Source organism: Chamaea fasciata, unplaced genomic scaffold (assembly GCF_029207755.1).
Source record: "Chamaea fasciata isolate MVZ Bird 193981 ecotype frontalis unplaced genomic scaffold, bChaFas1.0.hap1 SCAF_1, whole genome shotgun sequence".
In the NCBI taxonomy this organism is placed as follows: domain Eukaryota; kingdom Metazoa; phylum Chordata; class Aves; order Passeriformes; family Sylviidae; genus Chamaea; species Chamaea fasciata.
This window is the reverse complement of record NW_027094086.1, coordinates 110,575,371-110,594,426: the sequence shown is the minus strand read 5'-3', so window position 1 is coordinate 110,594,426 and position 19,056 is coordinate 110,575,371. Positions and strand designations below refer to the sequence as shown.

Here is a 19,056-nt window from a genome sequence, read left to right as displayed (position 1 = left end):
CCCTTTTAGACAAAAGCGAGTAGCTTTTAAATCCAGCTACCTGCACAAAGTGAATCCCACTCTGGAGGTCTAGAGGGCATCTAAAAAAAATGTAATTTCTGACCGCTGGGGGAGTTGCAGGGACTTTCAAAATAAAATGTTTCATTTCTGTCCCTATGACCTCTCATTCACTGGGATTGCAAAACTGGCCTTGTATTGGAGAGACTTCAGTGGAGAGGAATTTGCAGCTAGGGTTGAATATGTTTCCTGTGGCAAAAGAGGCTGCTCGCTCTGGGGAAGATCAACATATTCCAAATGGTACTGCAAAAGTTTTTCAGTCTCTGCAACAGATGAGCAAACCCAACACCAAAGTGGGAGGTGGAATGATGAAGCTGCATAATTTTGACAAATGGTGGTGTTGAACCATAGCTAATGGCAACTGCTGTGTAACAGTTTATACATGAAAGAAGGGAAAAAGAGAAATGAAGCATAAAGACAAATTAAGGAAGGAAGGAAACAATGGGTTAAATAATACTTGCAGTGGTAGAAAGAAGGGGAAGGTATTGAGACTGGGGAATAAACAAGGCTGAGCTGGATGGTGAGGGAGAAGTAGAGATGACAGACTTGAGGAGTGGGGAGCAGAGGTGAGATCTGCACTGCAATCCAAAGCGTTTATTGAGCTCTAGGAGATGTGAGGCATTTGGTCAGGTACTGCTGCATGGTTGTGCCAGGGAGGCTTCAAAACCTGCCCTGTGTGACTGACGGGTTTCACAGCCTTGGTGCTGCTGCTGCAGGCTGCTCTTGGGCACCAAGACGGAAATGCAGGGATGTCGCTCTGCAGCAGCGTGCTCCCGCAGGTTATGGCATGGGAGAAGGCAGGAGAGGGATCACAGTTAATCACTACTTCTTCTCCTGACATATGAAGTTGGGTGCTAAAACAGACTCTGCTTCACTCCTACACACAATGTGCTCAATCATTCCATTTTTAATGTAACAGGAAGCACTGAAAAGTAGGATTCTGCCAGGGCAGAAAATCTAGCTATTGATGCTGGAAGAGGGAAAAAAGGGGCTTTGTACACAGGAAGCATTTCACTTGAAAAATCTAAGACAGATATTTTTAATTCAAGTATTTTAAAGGTTTGAATTTCCTATATATATGGAAGGGCACACTTGAAGTGTGGACACTTAGGATCTTGCAGACATCAAATTCAGATTTGTTAAACTGACATTTTTTTTCTGTATCTAGATACTTCAAAAGCTCATGTTTTCTGGCACAAGGTAAAATAGGCTATCACCAGTCTGGAAAGGAAAGAGGAGGGTATGAAAAACATTTCCTATTTCTCCTGTCATTGCTTAGAGGCAGTCAAATGTGGTTAGGAAGAAAATAGACAGTGCAAAGGCCTTTCTTAATATCTTGCTAATGAGACTTGGCTGTGGAAGGGCTTGTCCCCATCTCTGGGCTTCCCAGCTGTCTCCCTCTTGGCTGCCAGTGTGCCTTCACAACTCAGAGGCAGGAGTTCCCCTTTGGTTGCCCATCCCTATCTTTCTTTTTCTCTCTATAAAGACCATTATTCTGCCTTTTCTCTTTGCACTTGAGCTGTTCATGATGATAATGAGATCCCAAATCTTCCTGTAGCTACCTGGTCTACTCAGCCTTGTTTGGAAGCTCATTTTAAATAGATATTTGTTTCCCTCATCCTCTGGGCCATGCTTTTACTTGAAATGTCTACGCTCTATTCCCTCTATTAATCAATTTGCACTTATAAGAAATGGGGTTTGTGCTGGAAACCAAAGGGAAAGGTTCTCCAGATAGCTGATGCTTGAAGGAATGCTCTGAGATCTCTGACGAAGCTCAAGGTTTTAATGTTGTGTGTTCAGCAGCTTAAAATAGGGTATGAGTGAATTTCCTGCCCAATAACAAGATTAGTAAGAAGCAAAGTCTGTGGTCGGAGAGCCTTCATCAGTCACCTGGTTGCCTTTGCACAGAGCTGTGCTCCAGCCCGCACACACCAGGTACCTTTGCACCATAGGAGATGACTCACTGCAGGGAGTGGGTGCCACAAAGCATCTGTCAGGAGCATTGCCTGGGACCAGGAGGCACATGGAGACCCATTCCTGGTGAGCTGGAACATGCTAAGTGCGTAGAGTAGCCATGCTACACGAGAGAAGGGTTGTGGAAATTGCCAGCTTTAACAACCCTTCATGGCTCTCTCACAGAAAGTGTACCAGACACATGAATACTCTGAACCAGACCCACAGGAACTTCACTACCTGGAGTTTATTGTTTGTCCTTACATCTTCATAGGGATTCCTGCCTTCACCTGTCACTTTTGGTATCATGAGCAGCGTGGGCTGATTGCAAGAAACCTGTTAATTTACCAGTGAGAAATCTACTGATACAGTTAAATAGCCACAAATATGGAACCAGTCTGAACACTAGGCACACTATGGAAAAATGAGATGTATTCTTGCACGTGGCTGACGTTATCTGAGAGTCAGAGGTGGTTCTTTAAATAAATGCTTTAAATGTGGTTTGCATAGATGTCTAAGTATAAAGAATAAAAGATGAGGGTGGGTATTTTTGTACTGAATAGCAATGATGTATCCACACTGCTGCAAAGCCTTAGTGAATTGTCAGGCTGGATACATGAGAATGGCACTTGCATCTCATTTTGGCTCTCATGAGCCAATACCTCTTGTCTAAGGCCTCATTTTGAGTACAATCAAACACCTTTGCGTTTGATCCTGCTGCCACTGAAACTGATGTGAGGCTGCTTATCAGGGAAAGCAGATAGCAGGACTGGGAACCTAGGTGGATATATTCAACTTAAGAGGGTGCAGTATAGGGTTTTTCCCTGTTCAAGTATGAAGCACTGTAAAAGGGATCTTCCGTATCATTCAGCAGCAGATCTGAGGAGGAGGCTCATGTTACTCCATTATTTTCTAGATCTGCAAAAGCAGCACACTCTGCATTTTGGCCAGAGGAGCAGCAGGACTGCTGCAAGTGTAGTGTCATTGCATGGATGGTTTTTTCCAGTGGGAAATTCCACCACAACTAGCCTTGCCAAAAGACAGCTTGGAGGAGGATAAAATTTCCTGTGATGATGGTGGTTCTTTCCCAAGGAAATAACAACAAGCAGGGAAATCCATCGAGCTGTTAGTCATGCATTTTTTACACTTATATATAGCCTAGTGCATGTGAGTGTGTCTATGTCTGTGTATAAAAAACTATATTGCACTCACACTCTCTATATGAGGCATCATCAATTTCAGCTACTAAGAAAACTAGCTCATGATATGATGGGAGATAAATGTACATGCAATGGGAAATGGCCCAGCAGATAATTTTGCTAATAATCTTTGTATTTAGTTTTTATGGAAGATACTAAGATTAGTGTGGCTTGAAAATAGATTGTAGCTCTTTAAAATGAGCCTCCTTTCTTTGTAGCCCTGTGAAGCCTGGAGGTTATTTTTAATTTTAAATAGTGCTTGTTAAAGAGAAGTGAAATCAAAGGGTATTTTGGAATGTAGCCTTTTCTTTAAATACATTCCTTGTAGGTGGGGAAATCTACAAGTTTTTTGTACCACAGATGCTCAAGCTCCATTAGTATGTCTTTGTGTGCAAGTTCATAAGGCGATACCATCATACAAACTGGTGTAGGAGAGATAATTGATTTTTAGCGCTTTCTACAATGCAGAGCACCAACATGCCACAACCATTGTGCGTATGGAAGCATGAAAATTTGCTTGAGAAATAAGCCAGGGGAAGTTTTGATTCTGATCACTTTGTGTTTAATACCCTGCATATGCACCCAAGAAATTAAAAATCTTCAGTAAATTCTGTGCGTATCTTCCATAAAAATTTTGTGCTTAGCCTTCTATAAAAGATAAAGTGATCGAGGCCCAGATCTTCCAATGTACTATAACTGTAGGTGACATCCCACTTAATGTTTAAAAAAGTTTCCAACACGTGCAGTCGACTTCTGAAAACCAGGAATGTACACAGGATTTGAACACTGACAGAGCAATGTCTCTGCTGCAGCTTGGAAGATAGAGATGGTGGCTCTGTGTTTAAATGAGACGTTCCCTGAGTTAAACTAATTTCTGGTGTAACATTGCAAAAGTCAGTGTAGTAAACTGGTCTTCAGGGTTAATTCAGCTAAGAAGCTACATGGTAGATTTTATGCTCATAAATGTATTTTGGGGACTGTGTTTGTTACTCCTTAGAATTGGATTGTTTATACTTCTGTGTTCGTTTGTTGGTAAATTACTTAAAACCAAATTGCAACAGCAGTTCAACATTTGAAGCCAATTGGAAGTTAGCCTCCAGCACCATCATCAATGGAAGCAGAAGAATTTTTCAGAGCAGAACTGTTTCTCCAGTCCCCTTGAGGAGAGAAGCAGTATTCTGTAAGCAAGGCTCTGTCTCTTAGGCTGTTTTCTTCTTGAACATTTCCATGAGCTGAAATGTGTCTTCGGTAATCAAATGTGCATTAATTAGCCCTGAACTCTGCTTAGTTTGCTATCAATACTCAAAAAGAGAAGATACATGTTTATGAGGAAGGAAATGCAACTTTTGATTTGTATTTTAGGCTCTTGCCTCTAGTGCTGGGGCAGAAGCAAGCATGAGCAGAAATTTGAATGTAAGATGAGATTTGGAAAAAACCCAACTCTTCCTTAAAATCCATTCAGAATCTACCATTATCAAATATATATAAAATTACACTATCCATTCCCTTTGAATTTTATCCCTAAATTAACTATAGTCATTAGGATGTTTCCTCAGGCGATTCTTCACTGATGCATACTTCTTCCCAGCTTATTTTATTTAAAATGCAACTTTTAGTTCCCCAATGGCTATTCAGCAATGTAATACTGAATCTACAAACCATCTTCCAGAATGAGGAAGAGAATTCTTCTCTGTATTCCTTCCTCAAAGTACAGACATTTCAATCTTTCCCTTGCCAAATCTTTCCCTTGCCTGTACACTGAGGATTTCTGTGGGACCAGATAATGCGGTTATGTAGCAACTTCCCCCAAAAGTAGAGCTGTAGCAGTTCTCTCAGCCAGAACATCACCCTTGTCTAGGGATTTCTGTGCTCCAGGGCATGATGTTAATGATGAGGCTTGTCCCCTAAATGCCTGCTGTCATGCCACAAGACAGAGGTGTTGACTGGTGCACTTAAATTGGTTGCTAAAGCAACCTGGATCGTGGCTTTTCCTACACCAGGACCTCTCATTGAGCTGTACCCTCTTCAGCAAAGCTCATGTTAAGTTGCAGCCCAGCCTGACAGGTCTGGACTAATTCTCTGTTGTGGCCACTTTGGAATCCCATTAGTGAAAGAGCAAGCTGTTTCTTCCTGCCTTGATTTCAGAGTGCTTTGTTCAAATATTGAATACTTGGGGCTGGGGTTTTGAAATATTGATACAGGAGAAAGTACAGACTGTCTCAGTCAGGCCTCGTGAAGCCTTGCTCAGACGCCCTGGCACGCGTAAGGCCTGTGGGGGAAGCAAGAAGGTCAGCATGACTGGCTTTCTGGCCCTTGGGTGGGGCTGGGGAGCAGCCTGGCCTTTAACAGATTGTGTGGGAGGGATTTGCCAGGATGAGATCACTCATGATTTGGCAAAAGTAATACCCAAATGCCATCCATAGAATCATAGAATGGTTTGAGCTGGAAGGGACCTGAAAGATCATCTAGCTCCATCCCCCTGCCATGGGCAACAACGCCTTCCATTAGACCAGGGTGCACAAAACCCCATCCAACTTGGCCTTGAACACTGCCAGAGATGGGGCATCCATAACTTCTCTTAGCAACCTGTGCCAGTGCCTCACTACCCTCACAGCAGAGAACTTCATCTGCTACGCTATCCCAGATGGGATCTCACCAGAGTGGATTAGAGTGGGAGAATCACCTCCCTTGCCCTGCTGCTTGTGCTTCTCTCGATGCAGCCCAGGATGTGGCTGGCTTTCCAGGCTGCAAGCACACATTCCTGAGCCATGCTGAGCTTCTTGTCAACCAACACTCCCAAGTCCTTCTCTTCAGGGCTGCTCACAGTACATTCTCTACCCAGCCTGTATTTGTGCTTGGGATGCCCCAACCCAGGTGCAGCAGCTTGCATTCGGGCTTATTGAACTTCAAGAGGTTGGCTCAGCCCCACCTCTTAAAACTGTCAAGGCCCCTCTGGATGCCGTCCCTTCCCTCCAACCTGTCAATCACACCACACAGCTCCCTGTCACCAACAGACCTGTGGAGAGCGTGCTCATGTGTGAGGCCTGCGTGATACACAGGTTTGTTCCTCGGGTATTTCTGGGGTCCTGCTGCCCTTTGCATGGGACAGCAGTTTCAGCAAAAACCATTCCATGGAGAAGAGAACGAACTTGTAAATAATAGCCTAGAGTCTTTTATTGATCTTTATGTGTACTGAATAGTCTCCCTTTCCCTGTTCTGTCAAATCTTTTCCTTCAGGCCACTTTTCTGTTAATGCTCTAGTGGTGTCTGCAGTAATGACAGATGTGCGTTCTTCACTGATTTTATTACACGTAGATCTTCCCAACATACTGGTTTGATATAAAATGATCTCAGGGGCCTCAGAGCTCTATGAGCGATTTCAGATTAATGGGAAAAGGGGCTTGTGTATCCACACCATCTCTTGCACAGTGCCAAGCTCTGTAGGCAGCTCTCCCAACTTTCTAAATCCACTGTGTAACTGAGGAGAGAGACAGCTTGCTCTGCTTTGATGGTAGCAGATTGAGGAGTTTGGCTGGAGGTTTTCAAGCTGCAACAATCAAGGGGATTGTCACAGTAGTAATGGAAGAACAGGGTCCTTTGTGCAAACATAAGAAATCCCTTTGGGAGAGCATGTTTGTGCAGGAGCAACTCTGTACCCCAAGCAGTGGCCAGTGCTTTTTGTGACATCGCCATGGGTCAGCCTGTGTAGGTTTTGGAGGAACATGACATAGCTGCAGTAAATCTTTTACATAGTTTTGTTATTTAGAAACGAAAGTGGTAACAGCAGGGCTGGCCACATTAAGTCTTCCATGTGCAGCTTTGTGTTTTCTCTGCTCTTTTAGGATGATGGGAATGTTGGACATTAGACCACTACAGTCTTGGCATCAGCCACAGCACACTGGGGAAGAGAGAAACACCAAGGCCCTGGGAACCTCTGGCTGTGTGTACACATTGGATTCCCTTAATGGACAGCAGTAAGAGTAAACACTTGGCTTTAGCTGATTTGGTTTTTGGCTTGTTTTTATTTTTTTCCCCCAACCTTTACATGATTTCTTCTGCTGTGAGCAGTGAAGATGTTGCAAACAACCCATCTGCGTTTTTGCAACACCGCCTCTGTTCCTTGATTATTTTAGTTTGTTGGTGTCACTTTGCATGTTTATACTATTTTCAAATGTTTATGTCACTCTCTTCCCATATTTTGTTTTTTTTTCTTCCCTCGGTTGCTTTATAGCATTTGGAAGAGCTTGAATGCTTTTCTTCTGCCTCCTTTTTTATCTTAGTTACCTTAGCAATGTTATTTTTTTATCTTTTTATTTTCTCTCCCTCTTATTTTTATCTTATAAAGAGATATGAGATTTTTTTTCACTTGCAGTCCCACAAAGGAAGCTTCTTTCTTCACCACATCTAAACTTTCCATTTTTATTACCTTTTGAGGAAATTTCTAACAATAAATGGGGTTAAATTAATAGTGATACTTTAAAAGTGGAAATATATTCCTCATCTGTTCAAAATTACTTGTTATCCACCCCTGTGATTAGGGAGACACTAATCTGAAGCACTCTGCTAGACATGGGCAGTGCATGTACATCTTGTACGAAGTTCTTTTTCACGGACGACAAAAGGATGTATCTTCAGTATGTCTTTTTCTGCTGCATGCAGTAGGTACAATAGTTGCCTACTTAGCTGCCACACACTAGAAATCTGGGTTTCATTTGAATTTTCAAGGTTGTTGAAAGTGCCTTTAGTATTTTTCTCTTCTCCCTTTCTCCCTACCCTTTTATTTTTCTTTTCTCTCCATAGGAATGTCAGCCTCCAGCAGAGCCTGGAAAAGAGGAAAGAAAAAAAGAAGGGGCGGGGGGATAAATTAAAAAAAAAACAGCAAGGTGTCCTTAGCGTTTCCCTGCACCTGGAACTACTCATCCTGTGTGCCTCACGCAGTGCCGTTGCGGCGGGGACGCAGGAATTAGCACGCCAGAAAAACGGGGCGGGAGGGAGGGTAAAAAAGAAAAAAAAAAAAATTTTTTAAAAAATTTTAAAAAAGGGGGGGGGGGAGGGAAGAAAGGAAACCCCCCGCAATTTCGCGCTGTTTTCATCCCCTCGCTGCGAAGGCACAAAGAGACGGGGGGCGCTGCGGGGAGGGAGGGTTCCCCCGGAGGCGGGGCCGGGCGGAGGCCGCGCCGCGGAGCCGGAGCCGGGAGCGGCGGAGCGGGAGGCGCCGGCGGCGGCGGCAGCAGCAGCACCAGCAGCAGCAGCGGCAGCAGCGGGAGCCGCCATGGAGCCGGGGAGCCGGCGGGGCCGCCCCGCCGAGGAGCCACCGCACCCCGAGGACGAGGAGGTGGACCCCCGCATCCAGGTGAGGGCCTGCCTTCCGATGGGCGGCGGCGTTCTTCAAGTTCCTTTTAAAATGTGTGTTAGGGCTGTATGTGATAATGGTTGCCTTTTATTTCATTGCTTTTGCTGCGTATGTGCATACATACATATATACATGGACACACGCATGCATACACACACGCGCATATATATATATATGTATGTGTGTGTATATATATACGCACACACACATATATATTTTTTTCTTTTTTTTTTTTTTTTTTTTTTTTTTTTTTCCCCCCAGAGCAGCCCCGGGTGTCTCGGCGCCCGCCGGGAGCGGGGGAAGCGCCCCCGGGATGCCCCAGCCCTTTGTTACCCCGGGCATCGCTCCGTGCCGGGCTCTGTTAGGCGTCCCTCCTTCTCCCCTCCTGCTGAAATCCCCCCTCCCCTTTTTAGTTTTGACCATGACAGCGTGACCTTGCTCGTGGAGCGGGGGCTGGTGCTCAGAAATTCATAAATGCGGGAAAACGTAGATTAAAAAAAAAAAATGGTTATTTTTATCGTTATTTTTGATTTCTTTTAAAAAGGAGCTTGAGTGGAATATGGTGCTTCCTCTCTGTGAATGCCTTCTGCAGTGCTTCTTATTCTTGCATGATGTCTAAACAAAGCTTTTCTCCCCAAAATCATGTCTCGACCAATAGCCTGGTACAAACTTCAGGCATGCTGTGGTCCCTGAAATGAAATGTATTTTTAGGTCTCTGCAGATTTATGGCTTTTGCCTCCAGCATTGCTGGGACTGTTTGTCATGAATGAATATAACATGTGTGTACATTGCTGAGAGGATCCTTGGCGTAGGTCCCTGCTTGCTGTAATTGTCATTCTTTTCCCAATCGCGAGCATTTCGTTTTCCAGGGCTTTGCAGAGCAATTGCAAAATTCTCAAAACATGGTTACACATAGCGAGGCCCTCAGCCAAAATCTAGCCCGGTACTGCCCTGATTTTAAGAGCCTGAGCCTGGTTGGTGTCTATTGATCTAATTTTGGCCTTAGGTTCTTCAGCTTGCAACACGTTTCCACGTATACGATTTGTGAATTGTTGGCAAAACAACTGTTTTTGTTAAGTTTTCTGTTTGGTTTGTAAAACAGGCTACTGTGTCTGCTTCCGTGAGAGCCATCAGGTTTTGAGCCTTACAGTAAGAGACAATTAGGTAATTTTTGGATGAGTGTTCGTTTCAGACAACATGGATAAGCAAATAGGTATTTTCCAAATCCTAGGAGTAGGAAATGAAATCTGACCGCTGAGGATAAGAGAGCTAAACTGTTGTAATTAATTCCTTTCTGGTTGTAACCAGAGTCATTCTTGTAGTCTAGTGGGAAACTGCTCAAGTGACAATCAATTTACAACGTTCGGTTTGTACAGCAAAACATTTTCCAGGTGTATTGTGTTACACCGGTTGACAATTAAATAACGTTTAAATTGGAGAACACTCCTGTTAAAAATCTTATAATCTCGCTTGAAGGAACATGTTGCTCAGATAAAGAAAGCTATCAGATCTCCTCCCGAGGGTTGCTTTTTGTGGCAAGAAAGTCAGTAGGAATGAGCTTTATTTTTACAGTAGCTTCATTCATGCCAGCACCACCTCTACTACATATTTATTCAAGGGATTTAACACCTTTGTTTCTGCTGTTAAGGGATCAGAATGTTGGCAGGAAGGCACATTATGTAAACATAACTGTATGTCCCATTGACTGGTTGTGTTATGAAATGGTTTGCTAAAATCCAAAATAAAATGCCTCTCATGCGGCAAGATGCGTTTCTTATCAGTTCTGTCCTTTCAGTGCGTTTCCCCTGTGAAAACACAAACTTTATGCTCTTTTGGGGTGGGTGTGTCTGTCTCCCCAATGCCTTGCTGAAACTGACTAAATTGGCTAATGAGATAGAGCTTACTGTGTACCTTGTGTTTATTTGTAATGGTGAAGAAGTAGCCAGAATTGGAAATGTGTTGCCTTAACATAAAACAGTAGAGCTTCTCTGATTATTTTTTCTTTTAAATAACAAAGTAGAAGACCAGTGGCAAAGTTAAGTTAAATATCTCAAGGTTTCCTCTTTTCACAAAATTCCTTAGCCAAAGCCCTTGAGAGCTTTCAGTGGGGATGCTGAATGAGCCTTCTCAGACATGTTTTTTTTCCCTAATTTCTTACTATGCATCTGACTTTCTTTCCTTCTAGGGGGAGCTAGAAAAACTGAATCAATCTACAGATGATATCAATCGCAGAGAGACGGAGCTGGAGGTATAGAATTTATCCTTGCATTTTCTTTTTGTGCATGTTGGATTTTGTGAACAAAAGGGACAGTGTTTTTGAGTAGGCTGAATTTGTGCACCCTGTATGGTAATTTTGCCACTGAGTCTGGTGATGATTTTTTTAAGGGTATGAATTGAGCTGAAAAGAAAGGGAAAAGGTAGAGAGGTATACTGACAGTGTAAAAAAACCCTGTGTGGAGAGCCTCATACACAACCACTGCCAGAACTTATTTTTAGGTTTTGACACTAGGCTTAGACAAGTTTTATTTTTGCAAGTCACTGTTTTGTGTTTGTTGATTATAGGCAGGGAAAGTTTATTTGGTCAAGAGGTTTTTGCCATACAGCTGTCTGCCAGGATCTTCTCTTTGGTGGCTGTTTGGGGTTTTTTTAGCATGTTATCTTCGCCTTTTTTTGTCATCACTTCCTGGGCAAGGAAGGTGATGAAGGAAAGTTGGAATAAAAAACTTCCTGGTTATACAGAGAGGTTTTCATGGATACTGAAAAATCTAATATCAAGTTCTGAAGAAATTCTTTCTAAATCCCCAAATATGAGCTTCATCTAATTGGTAGTTATTCTGGAAGGCTCAACATTTTTGATCTAACAGCCAAGCAAAAAAACCTGTCCTGTTTGTGTGTCTAATTTTTCTTTTGTTTGCAAAACAGAGAAGATAAACCCAGTGAAAGTATAAGATTAATGTGCTGCTAAAGAAAAACTGGCATAAAATATGCCTTTACATCCTAAATAATTTTGATGTCATTACAAAATTTTGAATACTGTGTCAAAACATACTGAGATTGCAGTGAGGAACATACTGTAAAAGTACATCTGTAGATTTCTGTCCGTACCTTCAAAATGTCAAAGTCTGGTTTGTTGTTTGTTTACTTTTAAAATTTATTATTTTTTTTTTCCCTCATGTGTGTCTTTTTATGAGAGGGATACCTCAAGCATGGGATGGTTCTTGGTAAAATTTTAAAGTGCTAGAGTATCCACTGAGAGCACTGAACAGAAATTGGGGTTATGATCTTAGGAAACAAAGAGCCTTGTCTTTTTTCTTCTCCCCACTTGTTTGCACTTTCTGTCATTTGTGACATGTAGATCACAAATTTATTGGTAAATAAACTTAGTTAATTTGGGAACTATTTGCTGTACAAAATGAAACAGTATTTTTGCTGTGAAAACTGTTCAGTGTCACTAGCATGATTTAAATTTTATGAGTGAACTTTAAAAATCAGTATTCTAGTCTGCAGCAGTAGCAATTAAATTGACTTCAGGAATCTCTATATAGATATATTGAAAAAAATCATTATATGCATCTTTTAGTCTCCTCCTTTCATGCTGAGGTACTGAAATTGGAAGATGGTGTTATGGATAGTTGCCTGGATTTCATTAATTTTGTCATAACCTTGCACTGAGGACATATTATGAAGCAGATGGAATAGTAATAATAATGCAAAGGCATCCTCATGAAATAAATCCCAGTGACTTTAAGATGGGGTTTTGCTGCTTGATTAAAATTATTCATGTGATCAAATGTTTGTCAAGCCTGCAGATTTGTAGCTACTGTGTGCGTGACACGTGCTGAGCTGCAGAGGCTGAAAGGCTCCTGGAAATATAACTGTAAATAAAAGAGCAGAATTTCCACATTAGCTTGGTCTTACAGTGTTGCTTACTCAGCCTAGTAAATACCAGGTGTTTGATAGGTAGAAATCATATAGTCATTCTCTGCACTTTGCCATTAAGTGTTTACTGCAGATCTGTCTGTAGTCCTTACTGTAAGCAGTTTTTGATGGAATTAAGGTGGAACACCACCAAGAGTATGCTTTCTTGAATGTTTCCTCTTTACTTTTCATCCAGAAATCTTACTGGATGGATACCAGTTTGTGATATCATGCAACTGCATTATTTTTAATCCGTAAAGATTTTCATTACATTTGATCTGCTTAAATATTGAGGACAAATGCAGTTAGATAATGTAAGCAAGGCTTAATTTATATACAGGTTGATAAATGCATTTTAAATGGATTTAAAACCTTTCTAGGGGAAATGATTAAAAAAAATTCCACAACACCTAATGTGTGTGGTTAGCAGAAAATCTCTGCATTCATGCTCTGGACAAGGAAAGAAAGATTTGCCAAGCAGCCTTATAGGATAAATCCTGAGTTTGGAAGGAGGAGTTTGGAACTGGGATCATTCTGCTTCAAAGGCTTCCGAAATCCATGAATGCTGTCAAAAATGTGGGCTTCTGGGAGAGCCATGCTGAGTTTCCCTTTGAAGATTTGGACTTTTGGCTCTTATTAGCTGCTTTGAGTCCCTCTTGCTACCCCTTCCTAGTCTGCAGTGTTCCTGCCATATTTCATTGGAAGAAAGATGTGTGTGGGTGTTTTTTAACCAGACAATAGAGTTATATTTATCCTGTTTTGCTAGTATCATTTTCTTCATCTTTTCAATATCTTTAATGGGAACATAGATGTGTCATTACATTATTTAGAGCACAAGTTGCTGACTGCCAGCTTCCTGTAGCATTGCTTTGTGATCCATACATTCCCACTGTTGATATTTTTTCCCAGAATAATCTGGAAAAGCGATGGGAGTGTTTGAGTAGAAGGTGTATTTCTTTGAAGGAAGTTCAGAAAAAGACACCCATGTTTTTGTGACTTGATGTACTCTGTGATAAGCAGGAAGGGTAACCTTGTGGCATCTGAGCTCTGCAAGACTGTTCTGGACTTCCCGTATATCGCTCTAAGTGGGACTGCTGGCTGTCTCCAGTTCCCATTAACTGGAAAAAAAAAAGCTGTTGAATCCTTCTGAACCCATGCTTCTGTTCTTGCTGTGCCTCAGGTGTGCATCTGCAGGATAGAAGTAATAATGCTGCATTATCCAGTGGAAAAGGTTATGGGGCTGAATTCAGTAGAGAGTTCTAGGATTTTGAGACTACACTGTCATGGTGTAGCCACAGGAATGTCCGTGTTTGAGCAATTTAGAAAATACTGGTGTCCACTTATCACAGAGGTGATAAGATAAAACGGGGAATTCTGTTTTAATGACCAGCCTACCATTTCTTTAAATTCTGTACTGAAACTGCCATATGATCTGTTTTTAAGTAAAACAGCCTGGGTTTTTTAATCTTTTCAAGTTAAGGTCTGCACCCATATCGCCTTGTGAGAGCACTGGATATACATGCATGGCGTGACTTGAACAGATACATTGAAGTTGGCTACATCTATTCTTTTACTTGGAAGAATTACTCATTTTTTGCTCTTTTGACCTGTCCTATTAAACCCTGGAGAAATATCCTGACCTGCTGACGCTCGCAGCCTGTTCAGGAGTTGCGGAGCTGTTGAAGGGCACTGAGTGCCTGGTAGTTATATGTTGCGTTAATGTATTGCCTGTTAATGAATCTTTGATTAGACTTGATTTAAAATCCATAATGCTGCTCATACTAAGTGCAACACTGAACATTACTGACACAGCAGAAGGATGATAAGGGTTCTCTGAGGGATTTAACACTTGGCTTCGCTAATGTCCTTGTTTATTTTTGAAGTGTCTGTGAAGAGCTGGGGGAAACGTCTTGCAGGGGAGATTCAAGTGTGTTTTGGCCAAATGCAAGAGGTTTTTTCCCTGTTTATTGGAGATACATCTCCATCTGAACTCGCATCAGGAGCTGCGAGCGTACTTAACAAATGTGCAGGAATTGCCTGTCCAGCCAGCTCATACAGGGCTTGGACTGGCCCTGAGAGTACAACTCAGATGTAACAAATTAACCCGGAGACCCTCTGGCAGCATTGCGGGGAGGGGAAATGCAGCACATACCATTTAAGTTACCACTGGAATCCCAGCTATCCCAAATGTGGTTTTTGTTAGAGAGAGTTTTTTGTGTTGCTGGAGCTACAAGCTTGCCAATGTTTTTTTTACTGCACAGGGAAACTAGAGCTGAACAGTGCTGCTTTCAGCCATACTGGTCATTAGAGGGCCTGGTTGGGATCCTTCTTGTGTGCTTGCCTAGATCCTCTGGTCCTGGTCTACAAGACTTTGTGTTACTTCTAGCCCTGGGTTTATCGTAAAGGTCACCCAGGGTTGTTGTTGGATGTAAGGAAAGGGCTTTATCAGCTGTGGTGCTCTTCCACTTGTGAGCCTTGTGGTCATTTGAACCCCTCTCGGAAGGGGAAGGACTTTTTGTCATGGTGTAACCCCAGCTGGCTGCTAAGCATGACACAGCTCCTTGCTCCTTCCCTGCCGGTGGGGCAGGAGGGAGAACCAGAAGAGTAGAAGTGAGAAAACCCGTGGGTTGAGATAAACACAGTTAAGTAAAGCAAAAGCTGCACACACAAGCAAAGCAAAACAAGGAATTAATTCACTGCTTCCCGTTGGCAGGAAGATATTCACCAGTTATTTAGAATTGCTTCTTACTTCTCCACTAAAATACTTACTTTAGGAAAAAAACTTGAGCTGCTGACCCTGTCACAGATAAAAAATGTAAGTAGATTTTTTTTAAAAAAGTCCTCCATCTTTCAGGTTTTAGCAAAATGACCTCTCAGTGTTTGGAATCTCATTCTGAGCATGCCTGCTTGGCTTGAGGAAACATCTATCTGTGGAAACATCCGCCACCTTATCAGTATCCCTGTGCAGCATTTTCCAGAGAATGTCCACAAAGAATGCAGAGATAAGGGCAAAGCAGCTCACTGGCTGGTGTTCCTGCTGGCTTTTGGAGGAAGATGTACACGTGTGATGGATTTGTCCAGCACTATCAGGACAAATCTTTCCCCATCTCTTTATGATCTACTTGCTTCCATAGGAAATGGCTCCTACATGTGAATTCCTTGTTGTTTTGCCTTCTGCTTTCATCCAAGGATGAGTAAGGGAAGGCCTCTTCCTCTGCGGTGGCTCTGGAAAGATTTTGTCAACCAAGTGAGTCAAAGGGCTTTACTGGATTCATGTTCTTGACGTAGAGGTGGGTTTCCAGCCTGAGAGAGGAAAGGTTAGGTGGAGAAGTTTTGCTTTGTAAGGAGCATCCAGTATCCTGCCATGCCTGCTTTCTTCTCTCTTCTTCTAAGAGAATTAAAAGAATTTGTAGTAAAAAAGTGTTGGTAGTCTCAGTTTGTAACAGTCTGCAAGCAGGAGGTTAGAGCAACTTTCAGGTACTGATTTTTAAATTGTTCTTAGATGGCAAATTAGTAGCTGTCTAAAAAAAACCAAAAACCAAAGACTTTTCTTATCCCTCAAAAATTGAGATACTACTTATCCCCTTCCTTGCACTTTGTTTTTAAGGTTTGGTTGCCAGTCTGGTTTACTTGAATTGCTCAGGTACCAAAGATGTGTTAGAAGTGTATTTAACTGGTTTGATGCTTGAAGGCAGATTTCTGAGCACACTCTGTGCATCTGTTTGGTGTGGATGTATGGTGCTGATGCTGATTTAACTTGGAAATGAGCTTTTGCAGCTGGTAAGTCTTTGTAGCAGAGAAGATGGGTATGGATCCTGTCAGCCTCTTGGAAATAGATGAAACCTGTCTCTCAGTCAGCAATTCTATTTCCCATGCTTGACAGAGGTTCTGCACACCAGACTGGCAGAACGGTCATGGGACAACCTTTGTAAATGAAATTTAGATGTGCTTGGTACTAAGATGATTCAGATGTGATTGATATGTAAAGCTCATTTTAAAAATAAAATTGTTTGAAAAGACATGATTCATTTGATGGGCAGAAATAGTTATTTGCTTGTCATCTGGCATTTAACACCAGTTCATCACAATCACTCATGAGTGAGGAAAACAGGCGTGCTTTTTTTCTCTGATAGGTTGTGTATAGGTTGAAAAGTGTATTTTAGTTTTTTAGATTTTCCCCCACGTTTGAGAGTGGATTTTCAAAATGCTGCGGTAAGGTTGACCTGTCCTTAAGTGTGGTCCTTCTTTCTGGTGCAGTTTCAAAAAGCTGCCCAAGAGCAAGTTATTGCAAACAAAGTCTGTTTTTAACAATGAACTATGGCAGCAAAACCATTTATGGGGTAGAGGTCTGGCATGCTCCCTAAGACAGTGAACTCTCTTTTGAAAGAAAAATGCTGAGGATTTCCAGGAAGAAAGTTGATGAGTGTGGAGCTCTTGCAGCCATAGAATGAGATGTTGAAATGTAAACTGCAGCTGTCCACATGCTACACTTAAGTGCTCTGCCTTGCTGGAGTGTGTGTATGACAAACACCTAGCTAGTGAGAGTCTACTTATTAGGGCTGTAATTTAGGTGAGAAGCTTCTCCTGCTACTTTTTTTTTTTTTTTTTAACCTTGTGGCACACATCGAGGATAAAGTGCCTTAATCGGCTTTTGTGCAGCTTGGAAAAGGTTTATCATCATTTCATTTGAGCAAATAGGAGGGAAAAAACATTGAAAGCTGACTGACTGGCTAACATCTTCAATGTCACCTTTCTATTTCTAAAATCAGAAGCAAAGTGTTCTTAAAAATGATCACAGAAGATTAGGAGTGAGTAGAGGGGAAAACATGCTTTAAAAATGTCAAGGTGTTTGAGATGTTTCATGCCAGTTGCATTGCTTCTGTTTGAATCTGTGTGTGTATGTATGCAGTGCAGTGGTGAGAAAAACAAAATGTGTTTTTGAGAAGCAAAAAACCCACCCAGAAACGGTGAGTGTGACTCACATGTTCGCTAAGGCTGCTGTTACCAATGAATAGCATTTCTGCTGGAATGAATTATCTTTCAAAAAACTGAAATACAGAAACTAGAGATTGAGGACTGAGCTAGAAAATTTCTCTGGCATATGCTGCACTGTCTGGGTTTTGCTCACAACAAGAAGTTGCAGTAATGGACATATTTTCCTTCCTCTGTTATCCGTGTGTACTAGATAATGGTGTAAATGAAGCAAGAGTTTGGCAGTTAAATAGAAACACTTGTGTGGAGGGGCAAGTCACACCAGAGGATTCGATAAGTAACTTCAAAGTGTTGTGATTGTCTTTCTAACCTGGATGTAGGACTTGCCCTGTGCTGGGGACCATGGATGAGCTGCAGGGATGTGCTGTTCTGAGCCTCTAAGCTTTAGATGTGAGTGTCCTTACAGAAAACAGCATTTGGACCACTTCACATGTGGGTCGAAGTGCCTCACTGACAGTAACGTGGGAAGTCAGACAGAAAGCAGTGAATTAAATCAATTCCCAAGTTACTGCCTTGACCATAGGCCCATTCATTTCCATGAACAACAGATGTACTTCTCATGTCACATAAGGAGTAAGTGCACCAAGCCCAGTGCTACTTGGTGCTTCTGACCTCCCCATTTTCACATATGTAAAAATAGCTGCTGCACCTGTAGTTGTTACTCAGACCTCCCCAGGGTTACCTGCCAGGGGAGTTTTGCGCTGTCCCAAGGGTGATGTCTTTGCAGATGCTCTGCCAGCACGTGGCAGGTCCCACACTGAACCGAGGAGCATGGCTGGGTGTTGGCAGGAGGGAGCTGTGACCCAGAGCTCCCGGATCAGAGGCATGGTCAGGAGAGCTGCATCAGTTTGGGTTGAGGAGGCTGCGTGGGGTGAAGGCACTGCGCTGCCCCAGGAGCACACACGCTGTAGATGCACAGTGTGGGATCCTTTGCTTCTGCAGTGTAGTTGGGGCTGGTGGAGAGTAGAAGTGGTGTGTGTGGGGCTGCAGAGGGTGTGGGTTTGGCATCTCACCTCAGTGACCTGGGCACCCTGCTGCTGGGGCTGAAGGGGATGGCTGGAAGCCTTCTGTAGTGGGGCTGCTCCCAGCAGAGAACTGAGCATCTGCTTGTTCTGTCATACAGAAGGTGCTGGAGCCTGCAGGCTTGTGTTCCTGACAGTCAGGAGCCTGAGAATAAATGTCGCTTAAAATAAGTTGTGATGGATGATACAGATAGAAAGTTCCAGGGTGTTTTGGTTTTCATTATTGTTCTTCACTGCAGGAGTGAGGGTGGTCAGACCTAAATTAAGCCTTAAAAGAAGAACCAGTCATCTTTGGAGGAAAATGATAAGCTGGAATTTCACACCAGTGTGTTTTGCAGCTGAAGCTTTCTATCCTGTGTAACTAACTACTGTGTGGACTTGTGCTCATGGGCAAACGTGTACTTCACCATTTTTAAGACCTGTGCTTCAGGCATCAGTTAGAGGAGCACTTGGAGTTCAGTAATTTGTATCTGCTTCATCAGAGTTAAAGGGAGATGAATGGGTACAGAAGTTGCTGTTAATTTGTCTGCGTTGTTTTTAGTGTCTTTTGGGGTTTGTTTTG

The 19,056-nt window shown here is 42.5% G+C and overlaps 2 protein-coding genes across 3 annotated transcripts in view; both read left to right on the top strand.

Moving 5' to 3' along the window:
- Positions 1-8,067, top strand: part of METTL6 (methyltransferase 6, tRNA N3-cytidine) — a 38,423-nt gene extending 30,356 nt beyond the window's left edge. For both annotated transcript variants that reach the window (XR_010722605.1, XR_010722604.1), the window contains exons 8-9: positions 7,052-7,183; positions 8,010-8,067. The gene's annotated coding sequence lies outside the window, so the exon portion shown is untranslated. The remainder of the gene's footprint in view (positions 1-7,051; positions 7,184-8,009) is intronic.
- Positions 8,068-8,361: 294 nt separating this feature from the next.
- The window catches only part of SH3BP5 (SH3 domain binding protein 5), a 51,523-nt gene continuing 40,828 nt past the window's right edge, over positions 8,362-19,056 (top strand). Inside the window, exons 1-2 of the mRNA XM_066193619.1 lie at positions 8,362-8,562; positions 10,748-10,810. Coding sequence (XP_066049716.1) covers positions 8,482-8,562; positions 10,748-10,810 — 144 coding nt within the window. The 5' untranslated portion in view covers positions 8,362-8,481. The remainder of the gene's footprint in view (positions 8,563-10,747; positions 10,811-19,056) is intronic.